This window comes from Saccoglossus kowalevskii, chromosome 21 (genome assembly GCF_978046115.1).
Source record: "Saccoglossus kowalevskii chromosome 21, keSacKowa6.1, whole genome shotgun sequence".
NCBI lineage: Eukaryota > Metazoa > Hemichordata > Enteropneusta > Harrimaniidae > Saccoglossus > Saccoglossus kowalevskii.
The window spans coordinates 21,819,412-21,837,978 of NC_140661.1; the positions used below are offsets into that span (position 1 = coordinate 21,819,412).

General features: G+C 35.9%; 1 protein-coding gene across 1 annotated transcript; it reads left to right on the forward strand.

The window, feature by feature from the left end:
- The first annotated feature begins 14,570 nt into the window (after positions 1-14,570).
- On the forward strand, positions 14,571-18,345 carry LOC100371843 (cytochrome P450 2U1-like). Its single transcript, XM_002740574.3, has 4 exons — positions 14,571-14,669; positions 15,261-15,892; positions 16,272-16,593; positions 17,222-18,345. The coding sequence occupies exons 1-4, from the start codon at positions 14,642-14,644 to the stop codon at positions 17,398-17,400; spliced, it is 1,161 nt and encodes a 386-aa protein (XP_002740620.2). The 5' UTR covers positions 14,571-14,641; the 3' UTR covers positions 17,401-18,345.
- The last annotated feature ends 222 nt before the right edge of the window (positions 18,346-18,567 follow it).

Sequence of the window (18,567 nt, forward strand, 5' to 3'; positions counted from 1 at the left end):
GGTGTAACCAGACATCTTGCTTGGTGTTCTGTGCATCCATCTAAAAGCGTGCAGTTTTCGGGAATTGTTGCCAGATAAATATGCGGATAATACATTCAAATCACTTGGATAATTTCTGTGGTGTTAAAAAAATTTTTAATAGCTCCAAAAAAATTTGCATTTTTTCTTGGATACTCGTAGTGCTTATTTGAAGAATTTTATGGAAAGCATAATATATATATGCAAAAAAAAAAAAAAAATGAAACAAGTTGTTCACGAGTTACACTGATATTGAAATAATTAGTAAACCTACCTAAGGATGACAGTTGTGCACGTTTGTATTTTTGTGTTTTACACATTGCATTGGCCCATATTGAACCGCTCCGAAAGCGATGACCATATTGCTTTAATGGTAGATTCTGAGACTCGCTTGTAAAAATGCAGATAATTAAAAGTGCTACAATTTCTTGAAATATTGCTGTTCGAAAGATTTCATTGAATGAATGACCCCAAAAAAAAATGAAAACTATTACCCAAAAAAAAAGTGCATTTAAGTTGTGATTTTTCAATGGCGTCTTATGTGGCTGTCTGCTTGGGTTGAGAATTGGTCAAACAGCCAATCACTGGGAATGAGTTTCAAGAAATTATTTCATAAAAAGTGTACGAGCTGCATTGAGTGCCATAGCTGCTTCACAGCGTGCTTCCAAATTTTGTGTAAACATTGTTTATTGTGTATATCCACTGTTTGCTTTGCGTGGGACCAACACCAAACAAGACATAGTGTAACTAATGACTGGCGTTTGTGTTCTCTTTGTATTTATATTTGTATGATTTTTGTTTTGTTTTTGTGGATTCTTCATGGTCATTTCTGTGTTTTTTGTCGCTTTTTTCAAAACAGTCAGAATTTGAATAAGCTTAGAACTGAACCCCAAAAGGTCACACATCCTGGTTGTTTTGAGGGTATATGTATGCTTATTGCAAGTAGTTGAACATAGCAAAAATTAGGATATGATATTTGGAAATTATTGCCGCTATAAGGCAATATCCCCAGAAAGTGCCAGGATGTGTGACCTTTGGGGTCGTGTATGGTTCCAGGATGTGTCACCTGCAGGGGTCATGCTTAGTACCAGGATGTGTGACATTTAGGGGTCATGCATGGTACCAGGATGTGTGACCTTTAGGTGTCGTGCATAGTACCAGGATGTGCGACTTTTAGGGGCCATGCATAGTACCAGGATGTGTCACCTACAGAGTTCATGCATGGTACCAGGATGTGTGACATTTAGGGGCCATGCATAGTACCAGGATGTGCGACTTTTAGGGGTCATGCATAGTACCAGGATGTGTGACCTTTAGGGTCATGCATAGTACCAGGATGTGTGACCTTTAGGAGACCTGCACAAGGCATATCCAGAAGCATTAATTTTTTTGGAAATGCAAAAGTTAGTCTAAACACTTCTGACATCACTTTACAGTCTTGTGAATTATATTTTTGTTGAAATATTTTATGAAAACTAAACAGCCTTAACTTCTAAAACAAATTTTGCCCATCAGAACAAACTTTTGTGGTAGCAAAATTTTCATTGGAGGCAGGGAACCACTAGTACAAAATTGTTAAAATGTCTGCCGGCTCTGCCATACTACATTGAATTAAGATTGTGGTGCTAATTTCAATATGACATCGGAAATAGAAGTTTAACCATTAAAACCAACCCTTTTTGAAGATGATCCTGCCTAATTTTGTACATGTCCACTTAATCCAACATTAACGAAGAAATATTAGAAGAATACACCAAATGGTTCATAATTTTACAAATTTAGTTGAGGTATTTTTGTGCAGCTGATCTTGATGAGAGTACATGTGAAAAAGACGAATTGTGTCATGAAAAAATGAGGGGGACCCCCTGCCCCCCCATTTCAATTTTGGTGGGCCAGGAAGCTGAATTTGGAATTCTAAAATTCCTCAATTTGGTAGCTAACACCACACCAAACAAAATTGCGGTGATTTTTTTTTTTGGAGGGTGGGGTTATGTTGAACAAAGTTATTAATTAAGGCAGTGTTTTTATAATTATTTGCAAATCTTGCCGTTTTTTGGATAGTCGTGTTAAAAAAAGCCAAAAAACTATAGAATCCAGAATCTATTTAATATTTCACTAACTAACATTTAACTAGTTTATAAAAATACAAATTTAGAGTAAAAAGAATTAGTACATCTTTAATGAATTCAGGAGCATGTTTACGGAACAAACTTTTTTATTTTATAACTCTCAGTACTACAGCTGGCATTATTGGGTTGGCGATGGACTATACGCTTACCGAATAAGGAATTCCCCATAATATTTGTCATTGTCGGCTGCCTGTTTTTGTCAAAATTTATGCATATGATTTTAGCGATCCCAAATTATGCACACAAGGTGAAAGATGATGTGCATGTTAATGTTATGCATGAGAAACCAATTTGTGTTCAAACAATTAATTTCCAGCCTACCATGTGGTTGCTATGATCAAACATGTAAGCCGTCTGACAAGATACCCGGTATATTGTCAGTATCTACCTTCTTTGCTTCTATGTTTATTTTCTCATTTTTACATCGATTAAAAAAAAAATGCAGCTGATGTTACTTTAATGCATTTGTTATTTAAAACCTGCTGTAAAATGACTAATTTTCACTGGGTTTAAATTTCACTGATTTGCCATTTCAGGCATATTCTTTGGATTTTAAATTCACGGTTTTATCATTTAGATGATGTGTTCTATGCTAAATTTTACATATTCACTGGGTTTTAATTTAGCGCATTTTCCAGTCAGCGAAATAAGCCAAATTAAAACCCAGTGAATAATTAACCCCTTTACAGTAATTTTTATGAACCCTGATATGAATATTTGTTACCTTTCTTGTGATTGGCTAGCTGATATGTAAGCTTTGTTTTCATTCGTTGAGCGATAGGCATTCACAGAAATCAATGACATATTGTGTGTATGTGGCTATGTGTGACTTGCATTTCCAGTTTTATTGTGTCGCATAGATGGAGAACATGGGATTTCAAAAACTTAATATTATCTTTCATTGAGATGACTCGGCAATTATAATCAACCACATTTTTTCACTGTGTTTAACAAAACATTGAGAAGTTCTGTCAAAAACATTTTTTTGTAATTTTATTTATACTCTTTTGTATATTTTCATATTTTCCTGTAATGACTACTCCAAAAATAATGTCATAGTTTGAAAAGTTTTAATGATTATGCATTCAGTGTTCGATGTGCATTTTGTCTCTAGTCGGTGCTGAGAATATTCTCTATATTCATACATAGGGGGCGCTCTCTGCGACTGAAAGTATCCCCTATTTACTGTATTGTAAATGCATGTGCTGTGTAAACAAACTTGCAAGATGAGTGCACTTCTAGTGTGATCAAAACAAGCTTTTCTGCTTCTGTGTTTTTATTTGGGTTACATTTCTAAGTGATTAAATGTGTCCCATCACGTCATGGAAATTTCAGGTTGTGAAACAAGCATACATGTCTACACTTATCCCTGTTGATTCTTTTAAAGCGATACTGCCGTTTGAACTGTGCATGTACGTATCCCATGATTCTCTAGTTGGTCTTTACCTACATTTTGTACATTGCATGTTGTACGCCTTTCACAACATAAACATTGCTAACTGTTGCAATGTCAGAAACTAAATTTTACTAAAACAAGACTCGTAAATATAACATTCTGAGTTATTATATTGTCTGTATGCGTACGTACGTACAACTGGCTTTTAGCATGAAAACGTGTCACTGTCGTTATGCCATTCAAGGTTGTGTGAGCCTCCCTACCTACGTGCACAGTTCTGATAAACAGTGTTAGTGATTTAGATAATTTTACTTTTGAACTTGAAAGTTGAGAGCAACTAAAACTGGATGTTCTTGGCATTGAGTTTAGAGTACCATATTTGCTCTATTAGTGGTGCATGCATAAATGACTAATTTAGGCTGGTCAGAATGATTTTTTCTATCGGTAATAGTCTAGAATGCAGTAAATTAAAGTTTGTTTTACGTGTGCTTCTAGTGGAGATTCACTACAAATAGAGCAAAATCCAAATCTGTTGCTCAATAGATCCAGTCATTCTCAGAGTTGGTTGTTCAATCCCTGCTTCCCAATTAGGCAAATTATCACATACCATATATGGTTGTGTGCATAAATACAACTTGTGGTGCACTATGAGAAGTGGAATTTTGACTGTAGCTTAATCTTTTGGATTATTTTATGTTCGATCTGGTTAAGTGTTTAATGATAAATTATTTTTGTATAAATTTGTGTGTTTTTGATGTATAGGTGCAAAGTGTAGGAAAGCCATTGATCTTGGCTGCACGTCGCTTTGTGTACTAGAATTATTGTACACTGTGATATTCAAAGCATGTGTTTATTTATGCGTGTTTTTTGTTTTCGTTTTTTGTAATACTTTTTATTTTAGTAAAACCTGTCAAAACTGACTTCGAATACTGTATCCTAGCGACATATCTTTTGCATACATTTGGTGTACTTTTATTTCAAATTCTGACTTTAAACGGGCAATGCTGCGAATTTCAATTCAATAATTTGTTTAATATTGCATTTTGTTAATAATAGGCTATTTATTGTAATGTAAAAACATTATTATAGCAGCAGCAAACTTGAAAATCGTTGTTCACATATGCTTTGATCACCAGTGTATATGCAAATCTCGTGGAGTGCTCATTTGCATTAAATTCATTCAACTACTGTTTGCTTCAGGCAAAAAAAAAATGTTTGCGAGTCTGGGGAAACCACCAAGTTTTGGAAACATTTCATTCATGATTTTAAAGATGCTAAAGAAATGTCATCTTCACAATTATCAAAATTGATCATTGTGAAGAAAAAAAAGAATTAAAGTACTGTGGAATACTTTATTTTTGCTGGAATTAATTTTCGCTGAAAAAGCATTTTGGGCGTTTTGCTTGGAATTTGATTTTTCACGAGTTTAATGTGAAATATAGGGAAAAAAGTATATTCGCTGGATTTTATTTTCACTGAATCATCCCTTCAGCGATAATAGCGAAAATAAATTCCAAGCGAAAATAAAGTATTCTACAGTAATGCCCAAAGGGGGGGGGGGGTCTCTCCCCCCCCCCCCCCCCCCCCCGATGTGTAAGCTCCTCTATAAAGTGAACACTCCACTATTCGGTGTTCAGTTTAGACAGGTTTTACTTTGATTACAAATCTTGGACTGTTCTAATCTTTTTGATACAAAATGTCAATATTATACGAGGAATGAATATAATTTAGTCTGATTGTGAAAAGATTGTACTTGTAGATACTGTACAGTATTAATGTGTATGGAATTATTGGGTCAAATAAAATAATTTAATATAGTGTGCGTTTTCTTTTGTAAGATTAGTTAGAGTTGGTGTCAGTTTTGAATTTGTTAAACGTTAAAATCGCCAGCCAGATTGTATTGTCATTGCATATGTTGAAAGAAGATGTATATTTATTGCAATGCTTCATGGATTAAATTTCCGCTGAGACTGGAAGTTTTGATACTAGGGAACACAGTTTGGTAATGCGTGACCTCATTTATATGCATGAACATGATATGCTAACACTTAGATATGCATGACATGAGTTGATAGAGTGAGGCAGGTTTCCTTGGCAACACAATTTTATGCGATTTTGACTCCTGAATGGTAAAAATAGGCAGCGGGACCTACTGCAACCTCTAACATTTAGCTGGGTGTATTTGAAACACAAAATGGTTGTGAGCATGGCAATGAATTCCAAAATCCAGCTCACTGAAACTTGTATATGTAGTAGGAAGGAAAACTTTTGTTTGATACTCCATATTTTAAAGCAAGTTGATTACGAGTTATCATGAACAGTGGCAGCGGCACATAGGGGGTTACTCCCCCCCATTCAAAAAATGCGTGGCTGCTCATACCTTTGGCATGAGGGATGGTGAGCCGAAACCCCCCTGCAAAATTTCGATAATAAACCCTCTGATAAACTAAAAATGTTGCTTTTGCAGGGTAAACAGTATTTATTAAAGGGGCACCTTCCAGTTAAGCCTAATCTCACAACAAATTTACTTTTTGGATTAAAATAACAATGGATAACATAAGATAGATTAACATTGTAAACAACATAAACAATAGTGTCCCATGATTCTTTGGTGCAATCCAAAAGCACGAACACACATGCATTGTTTGTTATTCTATGTACCTGAACAACTGGTGCACATATGTATTACAAAATATGGTTATTTTATCGTACAAAAATTATGATACGAAAAACAGCGTGTTTTTTTTAAATAGTAAATTATAGTTCAATATATTCACCCACCTACAGTACATGGGCGCCGCGTCCTGTTCGGTATGGGACTCATAGCGACGTATACAACGTGCGTAAAATAAGGGCGGTGGTCGTCATGCAGCGCGTTTTCAAATTTTATTGCGTGCGTTGCGTTGTGTACGTCGCCTTCTTGAGTTCACTGGCCTTTAAGACACAATTTCATAATCAAAGTTTTATTTATTAACCTGGAAGTAATTTCAACGCTTGCTCTATCCAATCTTGCCATATGCTTAAGTGTTTAAGTGAACTTATTAACTACTTTTAAGTTACTATGACAACAAAGAGAGTGGATAATGTAATATGGCATATTATGAACTAGTGGGGATCGCAGCAGTCCAGGGCGCCACCTACGCCAACTTGTCAGGCTAATTATGAACAAATGAAATTCAATTTACCCCCGGCCCCCCACTCCCTATATTTAGGGGGGCCTATGCTTGTTCCCTCATTTTTTTGACCCCCCTATCTAGGGAAAAGAAGAAAATTTAACCTCCCCTTTCACGGGCTTTTCCGATGAATTTCACCCCCTATCTAGGGAACTTTTCAGTCTAGAACTCCTTTTAAACCCCCCTTTTTTGTATATCTCGGGAAGTATTTTGAAATACACCCCCTATTTTGAGAATCTCGGGAAAACAAGCAAAAAATACCCCCTTTTCTACGATTTTCTCGGGAAAATGTTCCCGAGACAGATCGTCAAAAAGTACCCTCTTTCCCGAGAAAATGGGAACGCGCATGCGGCCCCCTATGGATCCTGAGTGGGGGGGGGGGGGGGGCGGGAATTTACCATGGTGTTCATCGGTTCAGAATTTAGTTGTTGACTCAAGAATCCAAACTAGTAAAACAGATTTGAATATGAAGAACATTGATAAGACTTTAAAAGAAAACTATATTACATTTTGGAAACAGAATGTCAATCAAGAAAACACAAAATGAAGAACATATGCAAAATTCAAAAACACTTATAATTTTGAGTCATACTTAAATTGTCTTCCGAAAAAACATCAAGTCTGTATGTCACGCTTCCGAACAAGTAACCATTGTTTGGCTATTGAAAAAGGAAGGCACACACAGCCAAAAACTCCCATTGAAAAAAGAATTTGTAATTTGTGTTCCCAAAATAAAATAGAAGATGAAGTTCACTTCCTTTTAGAATGTGATCGGTACAAATATATTAGACGTGAATTGCTCACAGAAATTACATTAACTAATGCAGGAGATAAATTGAGTAATTTTATATTTTTGATGAGCAACAAGGACTCCAAGGCAATTAAATGTATGGGGACCTATCTACTTAAAGCCATGGAGTACAGAAAACGTTAACGTATCTATTTATATTGTATTGTATTGTAATTGTGTTGTGTATGGATATATTTATTGCTTTTTTACCAAAAGAAATATTGTAATTTCTAAGGATGCAATAAAACTTGATTATTATTATTATTATTATTATTATTATTATTATTATTATTATTATTATTATTATTATTATTATTATTATTATTATTATTATTATTATTATTATTATTATTATTATTACAATAACCAAATGGCTGTATACTCTTACACAATCCCGGGGGTGCAAATGGTCACAAAGTACAAGAAAAACATGTAAAAACAATATACTAAATAACAAAATACAATCAATAAATTACTAAATAATACAAAATCACTAAAATACTAAATAATATGAGATTAAAATGACAGCAGGCATTAAAATGTCAATTAATACCCTGCTTTATGACTTCAAAGCTTTCACTCATGAACTGTGCCACTGGTATAATAATGTTTTCATTCTGTAACAATTCCATGAATTTTTTTTCTGCAAGTTTATTTTCAAATGCTGGGATCATATCCTTAGCTTTACAGTTTGATACGCAACTCATTATATTTGTTGCATTCCACCAGAAAATGCATTTCATCCTCAATTAGACCTTTGTTACACATGTCACAAACCCTGTTGTTTAAGGGGATTTTTTTTATGACCACCAAGCATACTACGCAGTTCAAAGTTATTTAGTTTGACTAAATATGGCTCAAGTTTTAAATCTGATTTGATTAGCCGATATGTTCTCAGTTTATTTTTCTCATTTGCTTTGGTGCGGTTATCATTATGGACCTCACCTTTCCATCTTGTTAGGAATAAATCCTTGATGCCCAAATCAATTTGTTTCATTTGTGCCGAGGTTAATTTATCACAGTTGTTAACTGAATGATATTGTTGAATATTGTTTAATAACGATGTTACTTCTAGATTCCGTTTATTTTTAACATTTCGGTTAACCACAAAAACTTCCTTGAGTACCACATTATTAGAATTCATGGCCCAACTGTAATATTTAATTTTTTTTTATAAATACATCTAGGGGGTATCTGCCTAACTCGCTGCACATGGCAAAAATTTGTGTACGTTGTGACACACCTAGTAAATACCCACAATAACTTAAAGCGCGGTGATGTAAATAAACAATGTATTTTACACGCGTTGTATACGTCGCTATGAGTCCCATATCGAAGAGAACGCGGCACGACGACTGCCGTCCTTTAATTGAACGTCCTCGATAGGTGATTTAGTGGATAACTCATCACCCCAAACATCACAACCATAAACGAGGATAAGTCTGATAAGTTTGTCAAAAATGAAAATTGATACTTTTATACTTAAGTTTTGAATTGAGCCAAGCTTTGCTTTCATTGAAAACAGAGCTTTTTGAGGTTTTTAAGGTCAAGTTTTTAATTTACCATTGGTACTAATGACTAGTCCCAGATAGTTAAAGCGCGGTGGTCGTCGCGCAGCGCGTGTTCGAATTTCATGTAAATAAACAATATATTTTACACACGTCCCATATCGAACAGGACGCGGCACGACGACTGTCGCCCTTTAAAAATGATGATCCGGCCCTGTTCGGTTGCGGCCCTGGTAAAAAAAAAGAAGACGTTCTGGCCCTGGTTTGGACGTTCCGGCACCAAAACAGTTTGGTCGATCCGGCCCTGGTATAAATTATATTCGATACGTGTTCATATCTAATGTTAATATGTTAAATGCACAACGAATGATTGACTATCTTGTTTATCAACTTATTTTTCGTCTTTTGCAGGGAATTTTTACGGTTTCACGCCATATTTTACACAATGCAACAGATGTTTTTCATTTACTCGCCGCCGCCTTTGTGCACTGTATGCACGTGGACGTGTGTGGCCCACAGACAGATAACTTGAATACACATCTAATACAATCCGTTTCAGTCAGGGTTCGAATACACATTTGTGGTTTGTCACGTAATGAATTATGTAGCAGTTTATGTAGGCAGACAAAATAGTTTTATTGGTCTATCCGCATTTTTGTTGTTCGTTTAAATGTGTTTCCATGGGGAATTACGTGAATAAATTAAGAACAGAAGTCGGAACGTAACAATGTAGCAAGATGCCTCACTTTGTCGCCATGTTAAATGCACGACTTTTCGCACTTTATACGCAAAATTACAAACAAGAAGAAAGAAAATTCACGGCTAAAGGAAGGTGTTAACAACTTGAATACGTCGCATTATATCAGTCCCACTGATAATGAAAAAAATCACCCCATGTTACGGTACGTCGCATTATATCAGTCCCACTGATAATAAAATAATCACCCCATGTTACAGTACGTTGCGTTATATCAGTCCCACTGATAATAAATAAATCGTTCCATGTTACGGTACGTCGCATTATATTAGTCCCACTGATTATAACAAAAATCGTCCTATGTTAGGTACGTCGCATTATATTAGTCCCAGTGATTATATAAATAACTTTAACTCTAACTAAGCAAGAAAATGTTACAAATAAATTCAATTGAAAACAGCAGATTTAATGCTACATTTGCTGGATACTAATCACGTTGATTAGAACACGGAAGGTACTAACGGAAGGAGCCACAACGCTATTGTTTTAGCTTTGCCCCATGATCGTTTGTCAATGTTTGTTCACAAACATTGGTTCTGTTAGCTCTTAACACCTTCGTGCAATGGGTTACGCTAGTCTCGAGCATTCGGTGATATTCGGTGATATTCGGAGCATGTTCGGAAGCGATAGACGAACCTCGCATGTAAAATGCTGAAAATGGCGTCTAGTTTGAATGCTGTTGTTTCCGGAGATCTTGGCGAACTTTAATGAAAAATTAGCAGACATAAAATTGATTGGAGAAGAACTGATGAACTATCACAATCTTTTTGTATTTGTAACGTTAGTACCTTCCATGATTAGAAAAATGGTACACTACATCTTCCCACATGCATGGAGTACAAGTTTAATAATATCCATACATAAAGCAGGATCTAAATTAAATCCCTCAAACTACAGGGGAATAGCAATCTCCAGTTGCCTTGGCAAACTATTTACAAGTATCCTTAATACAAGGCTAACCACTTTTATTGAGAAAAATAACATTTTGTCCCACCAACAGTTTGGTTTCAGAAAAGGTCGTCGTACAACTGACAACCTATTTATATTGAAAACTATTATTGAAAAACACACCAACAACAATCAGCATGAAAATACAGTGAATGAAAAAAAAAAGAAGCTAAAGCAAACAAACAAAATTTATGCCTGTTTTGTAGACCTGAAAAAGGCTTTTGATAGTGTTTGGCATGATGGTCTATTCTGGAAACTATTAAACAGTGGGGTGACAGGTAAAATGTATCAAATTATAAAAAGTATGTACTGTAATATAAAATAAAAATGAAAGATGGACTAACCAATCAATTTAATTCAACACTGGGTGTTAAGCAAGGGTGTAATCTGAGCCCTTCACTCTTTAACATTTTTATTAATGACATAACTAATACCCTGGACCATGAATCATGTGATCCACCAAATTTAAATAACACACCAATCAGCTGTCTAATGTATGCAGATGATATAGTTATTCTTTCTAAATCCAAAAGTGGCCTCCAGAATGCCCTTGATAATGTCTCAAAATACACACAGAAATGGAAACTCGCTGTGAACACAGAAAAAACAAAAATTATGGTTTTTAATAAAAATAATAAACTCTATGACAGTGATTTATTCTTTTTTGAAGGGAATGAGATTAACATCGTGAGAAATTATAATTATTTAGGTATTTGAAAGCCAAATTAGGTCATAATAAAAGCCTCAGTCCCTCATTATTGTTATCATTGTTTGATAAACTAATAAGACCAATTCTAATATATGGATGTGAAGTATGGGCTGAAGAAAGTTCATTCAACTCTACTATAGAAGATGTACACCTCAGCTTTTGTCGCTTCATCCTAGGCGTTTCAAAAAACACTCCGAAATTGGGAATTTATAGTGAGTTGGGTAGATATCCTATCGATTTATTCATTAAAAACAGTTAATAAAATATACAAACCACCTAAACAAAATTCAAAACCCCATTATTAAGGAAGCCCTCCTACTTAACAAGACTATAAAAAGTAAGTGGTACAATGAACTTAACTCAGTACTGAAATCTACAAATACAACACTATCAGATATTGACAATAATGAGCTAAAATCGTCACAAATGTCACGGATATATGATAAAATAAAAAATGTATTTATAAAACATTGGATTAACTCAATTAATGATGATAACAGACAAAACACTAATACAAAAAACAAACTGAGGACTTACAAACAAATTAAAACAAACTTCATTTTGTAAAACTACTTAATTAAGCTAAAAAATAAAGAACTGAAAAGTACCCTAACTAAATTCAGACTGAGTAATCACAGTTTAGAAATTGAAAAAGAAAGACACAACAGAATCAAAAGTAGCGACAGAATCTGCAAATTGTGTAATAAAAATGATATTGAAGATGAACATCACTTCCTCATAATATGCTCAGTATATAGTTAAAGAGAGGGTCATTTTATACAATGAAGCTGAAAAGATTATTCCTGACTTTACTAATCTCACACCTGAAAATAAATTCATAAAAATAATGTCAAATAATAACTTAGCAATTCCTCTGGCACAATATCTGAAATACAGCTTTGCTATTAGACAGCAGCACCTACTTAGTCATTAACTTTTTTTTTAAACCTATTCATTGGGTTTTTGTTTTTATATTCAGTTTATAGTTTTGTGTTGGTGTTTCATTTTACTTTATTGTATATTTCCGTTACTAACTTCAATTTAGTCTGTTTCTGGTTGTCTTTAAACTATTAGCCATTGTAATTTGATTAATTTTTATCTGTAATTTTTGTTGTTGTTGTAACCTTTAACCTCCTTCAGTAGGTTGTTATGAGTTAATAAATTGTTTGTATAATACTACATTTGTTTACTACATGTACATGTATTTAAATATTCATGTGTGCTTTGACACCTGGAGTCAAGTGACCTGTTTGCTACACTCCTCATTACCATTTCAATGATTGTGTGTACTTTGACACCATGCCCGACCGGAAGGTGTGTACGGCCCTTGCATTGTGCTAAAATGTAAGTGTTAATTGGCTACATTCTTTCCATGAACTCTGATAAGTCCCACAAAAGACGGAAAATAAGTTGTGAATAAGATAGTCATACATTCGTTGTGCATTTAATGTATTAACGTTCATTACTCGACAAACCACCAATGTGCATTCGAACCCTGACAAAAACAGATTGTATTAGATGTGTATTCTATTGTCTGTGGTTCACGCAGGCGGCGAATAAATGAACATATATCTGTTGCACTGTCAAACACTGTGTTAAATCGTGAAAAATGCCCTGCAAATGACGACAAATAAGTTGTTAAACAAGATAGTCAGACATTCGTGTATTTAATATAATAACATTAGATACGAACACGTATCGAATATAATTTATACACGGGCCGGATCGACCAAACTGTTTTGGGGCCGGAACGTCCAAACCAGGGCCGGAACGTCTTTTTTTTTACCAGGGCCGCAACCAACTAGGGCCGGATCGTCTAGAAATCTGATGAAATGATGATGGGCGACTGACCCTCAGCTTGAACAGTTATGTATCGTTTATTTCCAATGTCAAAAAATGAGTGGATAGAATACAATAGAAAACGGGAAATGAAATTGTAATATACATGTGTACCGGTAGCCATCGTTGGCCGTTACTGAAGAGGGCGCTGTTCGCACAGGGTGACATTATTTAGCGACATTACGCGTGTATGTTTATGATTTTTCCTTGAACGCAATATATCACAAGTGTGGTCACGAGACTGGCGTATAACAGTATATGATTCGAAGGGGGTGTGTGCCGTGGACAGATAATGCTACAAATAATCTTGATTCTGGCAATAGCTGCAGTGACGTTTTACCTGCTACTCAGGAAGCCACCCGGTCTTCCACACGGGCCACCAGGATGGCCAATCATCGGCAGTTTATTCAATCTCGGCACAGAGTCTCATGTCACCCTTACGAACTTGGCAAGTACATACGGTAAGTCCCAGACACTGTCTTAAGGGTCAACTATTTGAAATCGTGGTGGGAGATTTAAAAAAATAAAAATGAAAGTTAGACACCGAGAGAAAAAAATCTAGCAATTTGTTGCAGGGTTGCATTATTGGAACAATCAAGATGGTTAGATGAGACACTGCAAAAACAATTGTACTGGTCACACTCTTCCAGTCCCCCATGACATCAAATGGCTGACTCCTAAGATAAGTACACTAGCCCATGTCCCCGGCCCATGTCGCCCAATCAATGCATGTGAAACATTGGGCAGTGTCTATGATTTTATGACGTAATCACCCCAAACCCCAAAGTGTGCCAGATCGTAGCGGGTGCTTCCACATTTGGACGTTAATAGACGACTTTCGCTGAAGACGAAGATACAGTGTTTCGCATGCGCGCGCATGTCGTTTTGGGGTGTAACGTAAACTTGCACGCGTGATATTGTGCTTGTGGGCGCACCAATCACCGTCACAAAAATAAAACTCCCTTCTATCGACTATCAGCAAGCTGACATGTTTGTATTTTCAGCCATGACAAAGCATAAGTATATTTGCACCCCAGTCTCGCTATTTCCGGAAAAGTCGTCTATGTCCCACGACTATGTAAGATTTTAGCTTTGCAACTGTGAGGGCGGCATTGCTGCCAGCGCCCTCATTTGATGCATGAAACAAAGATAACGGGCGTTGTATATTCACCATGAGCCGTTACATTTTTACTTGCACAAATAAACCGTCTTCTGTGAAATTAAAGCTTTTTATAGACGCGTCTGTGTTCTGTAGGTAACGTTTATAGCATACAGTTGGGACTTCAATATTGTGTTGTTTTGTGTGGATATGATGTCATCAAGGAAGCATTTGTACAGAAAGGGGAACACTTTGCTGGTCGGCCAAGTCCTGGAATGATAACAAAAGTTCTCAAAAAAGCAGGTATGCATAGTTTTTATGACATGTTTTCGAAAGTCGGATTTTAGACGTTTTATAGGTCAATTTAATATTGAATTGTTCTCCCGTATTTGATAGACCCATGATACGACCAATCTGATTCCTACCAAATCTCTTTAGTATTTATTTTGCATGCTTACATGGCCATACAGGGTTGTGAATGTGGCAGGTGACAGGCAAAGCAATATATATAGTAAAATATTGTTTCTTACTATTCATTGCTTTTAGAAACGTTTTTTTTTTACGCATGAAGTTGCTGTTTTTTTTCTTTCTCTTAAACAAGGATTTTTTAAAAACTTTATGCCCACCCTTCTCCAACTTGTTCCCTTCAAAACATATACCACCATGATTTAAGATGGTCCAACCTTAACCATGATAGGCTGGCTTTTACACAGCTTTGTGCAATGTTTTGAAATGATTATGTGATATTGCAGCAAACTAACCAAATGCTCTGAATGGAATGCCTTTAAATAAATTTAATAAACATTTGAAACATTAATTTAATAAACATTTGAAACAAACGCTTTTAATGGTGCAGTGAAGTATCTCAATCACAACGTTTTCAATTCTTCATAGGCTACATATTCCAGGATTATGGTCCAGTATGGAAAGAACAGAGAAAATTTGCCCTGTCAGCGTTCCGTAGTTTTGGCGTGGGCAAAAAAAGTCTGGAAGCCAAGATCCATATGGAAATTGACCACCTTGTAGATTACATCGCAAAAGAAAATGGCCACCCGCTTGATGTCAGTCACGTGATTAACAACGCAGCTTCCAACATCATATGCTCCATAAGTTTTGGGACTCGCTACGAATACTCCGATGAGGTCTTCCATTATTTGCTTCATATCATCAATGAACAATTCCGCATCGACTCTGGCACTTTCGTTGGAAATTTTTTGCCATTTCTTATCGATCTCCCGTTCATGTATCGAGAATATAAACAAATAAATGCAGAAATACACAAATTTATTTCTGGTAAGATTGAGGAGCATCGCGCGACCTTTGACCCTGACAATATGCGCGATTTTATCGACATGTATTTGTCTGAGATGGAGAGACAACACCGGATGGACGCCAAGATCAAGTTCACGGACTTCTTATTGTATCGAAGTATTCGCGATCTCTTTGTTGCTGGCACTGAAACCACCACCACTACGTTGCTATGGGGACTGTTGTATATGGTAACGTACCCTGACATTCAGAAAAAGGTAACCACATACGTGATTTTCAACTGATTTATGATTTGCAAACTTGCTCATATTGATAATTCTATTTCAGTATTCTGTCATGATTTATATTTTCATGTATTTCGGTGAGGCCGCTTTTTTTAGTCATAGCGACTTTCACTGATGACACCTGGATAACCCACACCTGCTCGTAACTTGTCATGATCAGGTTCATTCGTATGTTAGGCAATTAGTGATTGGAACAACTGGTTGATATAATTGTCAAGTGTTGTTTTGAATTGGAATAGTGAATAAAGCCGATCTCAGTTAGTTGTGGCCATTTTGCGTCTAAGGTTTGTTACCTTGTTGATTTCCACTTGTATGCTACGGGCTGATTCTACTCCATGTCAATTTATGTTAGATTCATGCAGAACTTGATGACAATGTCGGACATGATCGTCTACCATGCCTGGAGGATAAACGTAAGCTGCCTTATTTGGAAGCCACCATCATGGAAATTCAACGTATGGCAAATGTTGCGGCACTGTCACGTCATTGCACTACACGGGACACAGAATTCCATGATTACGTGATACCACAGGGGACGTTGGTCTATTTGAATATCTGGTCTGCCCACTTCGACCAAAAACACTGGAAAGAACCTTATAAATTCCAACCAGAAAGATTTATTGGAGACGACGGAAAAGTTGTTAAACAAGACGCTTTTATACCGTTTGGAACAGGTGAGAATGATTTGAGATCAACAACCAGATTCATCGTCGCAAAACCCCGGTCACTTTAGAACATCTGGTGGTTAGCACAAGAAACAGCAGTAAAGCACGCCTACATTGTTAGTATTCAGTAGTTTGCAAATGCACCAATCAGCTTGCCTCCCTCTTTTACAGGGAACCAATCCATCTGCTAGTAGTAACAGAAGATCAGTGCCCTCGCTCTAAAACAAGCGCTGATTAGTCATTTGTTTTCATGACGTTTACTCATAAATATGCAAATCATAGCTCCTGAATACAGACCTTTCCCTTGTATTTTGCCACAGTACTTATTTACATTTTCAATGTGGATGAAAATATTTTTACTAGACACTGCATTTTGATGAAAACATTGAATTATAATTAATTTGAATAGTACAATTTTCGACAAACTCGAATACGCACGTGTATCACTTGTTTTGGTGATACATATACATTAAACAATGCGCACACGACAAGCGCCCCCATCGTCAGTACATACAAGAAACGATCACGTCCTTGATTCTATTATTTGATACCTTATCATCATTCTCTGATATTACTTGTGTGTTTGCAATATTGTAAAAATAACATCTACATCTGAGTATTTGTTTTATTCTTTCAGGCCGGCGTATCTGCCTCGGTGAACAACTCGCCAAGATGGAGCTGTTTCTCTTTTTTTCAGCACTTTTACAGCAGTTTAAGTTTACGATACCAGAAGGTGGACCAACTCCAAGTTTAAAAGCAAGAGTGGGAATCACTTTAACACCACATCCATTTAATATATGTGCCATTAGGAGATGAGTCTTTCCGAGTTACTTATTAGTTGATATTTCATAAGTTTCTGAGAACTTTTTGCAAGGAATGACATTATTGTATTTCAGACTGTTTTATTTACATGCAATACGACCCGAATAACCAGGTTCCATATTTGTGAAAGTTAGCGAAAACCACCTGGTTTTAAAGGGCGGACTGATATATTCAGAATGAGTATCCAAGAAGCCAAATTTACCTGTGTTGTTGAATGGATGCTATTTACTTATTCGATTTTAAAAGCTGAAAAATCATTCTTTTTAATTTTTAAAATTGGGGGTACACGCCATAATTTAATGGGAGTGCTCTACAGCTAGTTAGAAACTGGACCCAATAAGATTTACGACGAAGGCGTTTTTTTGCATCAAAACATGGCCCAAATTTTGCTAAAATACCCTGGGTCAAAAGGATCGGCTCGACCGTGAAAGTAGTGGATTAAAACAGTGGCGCATAGGCGTATACTTTTACAATATAAGTACCCCATCCGTGGGTACTTAACGTATTTGGTCTATGTGTAGAGAAGCTCGGCTTTTCAAAGAAAATCTTATTGTGTACTAATTTGCACAATAAAAAGTATAAATTTCACAAGTTACAATAATTAGACATGGTGAACGATAGTTATTTATATAGTTATGTTGAGTGGTTTTAGATCTTTCATTATGTGTCTACTTGTACCGACATACATAACTGACAGTTTATCGGCAAAATCTTTATAACATTGGTAGGCTCAAAATAGGAATTTCGTGCAACATACACTACATGTAAGGCATGCCTACATAATATGGTAGAATGGACCTTCTAGAACACCCCCTGGTAGTATATGATTCGAAATTGTGGTATCAGTTTTGTTTTTCGGAGCCATTCAAAGGATGTGGCTATCATAGCAACTATATGAGATTTGACTAAAATTAATAAAATTGCACATAACTTGGCAAATACTGGATCAATTGTTAATGTTTTTGGTGTCTAGATTTGTCTCATTATAAGAGAAGTGAAACGGAGTACTTGTTGGGACAAAATAATCTATTTGGAGGATATATCAAGTGAGACAGAAAGCTGCAGCAAAGCAAGAACTGCGCAAAATTTACAAGATCACAAAACAACTAAGTGGCCAACAGAGAACGTCATAGGCATTGACACTAACCCATCCACTCAAGC

Bases quoted from the DNA above. Each gene is read 5' to 3' on its own strand.
- LOC100371843 (XM_002740574.3), top strand. From the start codon at position 14,642: ATGATAACAAAAGTTCTCAAAAAAGCAG. The intron at 15,893-16,271 runs GTAACCACATAC...AATTTATGTTAG, and splicing joins ACCCTGACATTCAGAAAAAG to ATTCATGCAGAACTTGATGA. The intron at 16,594-17,221 runs GTGAGAATGATT...TTATTCTTTCAG, and splicing joins TTTTATACCGTTTGGAACAG to GCCGGCGTATCTGCCTCGGT.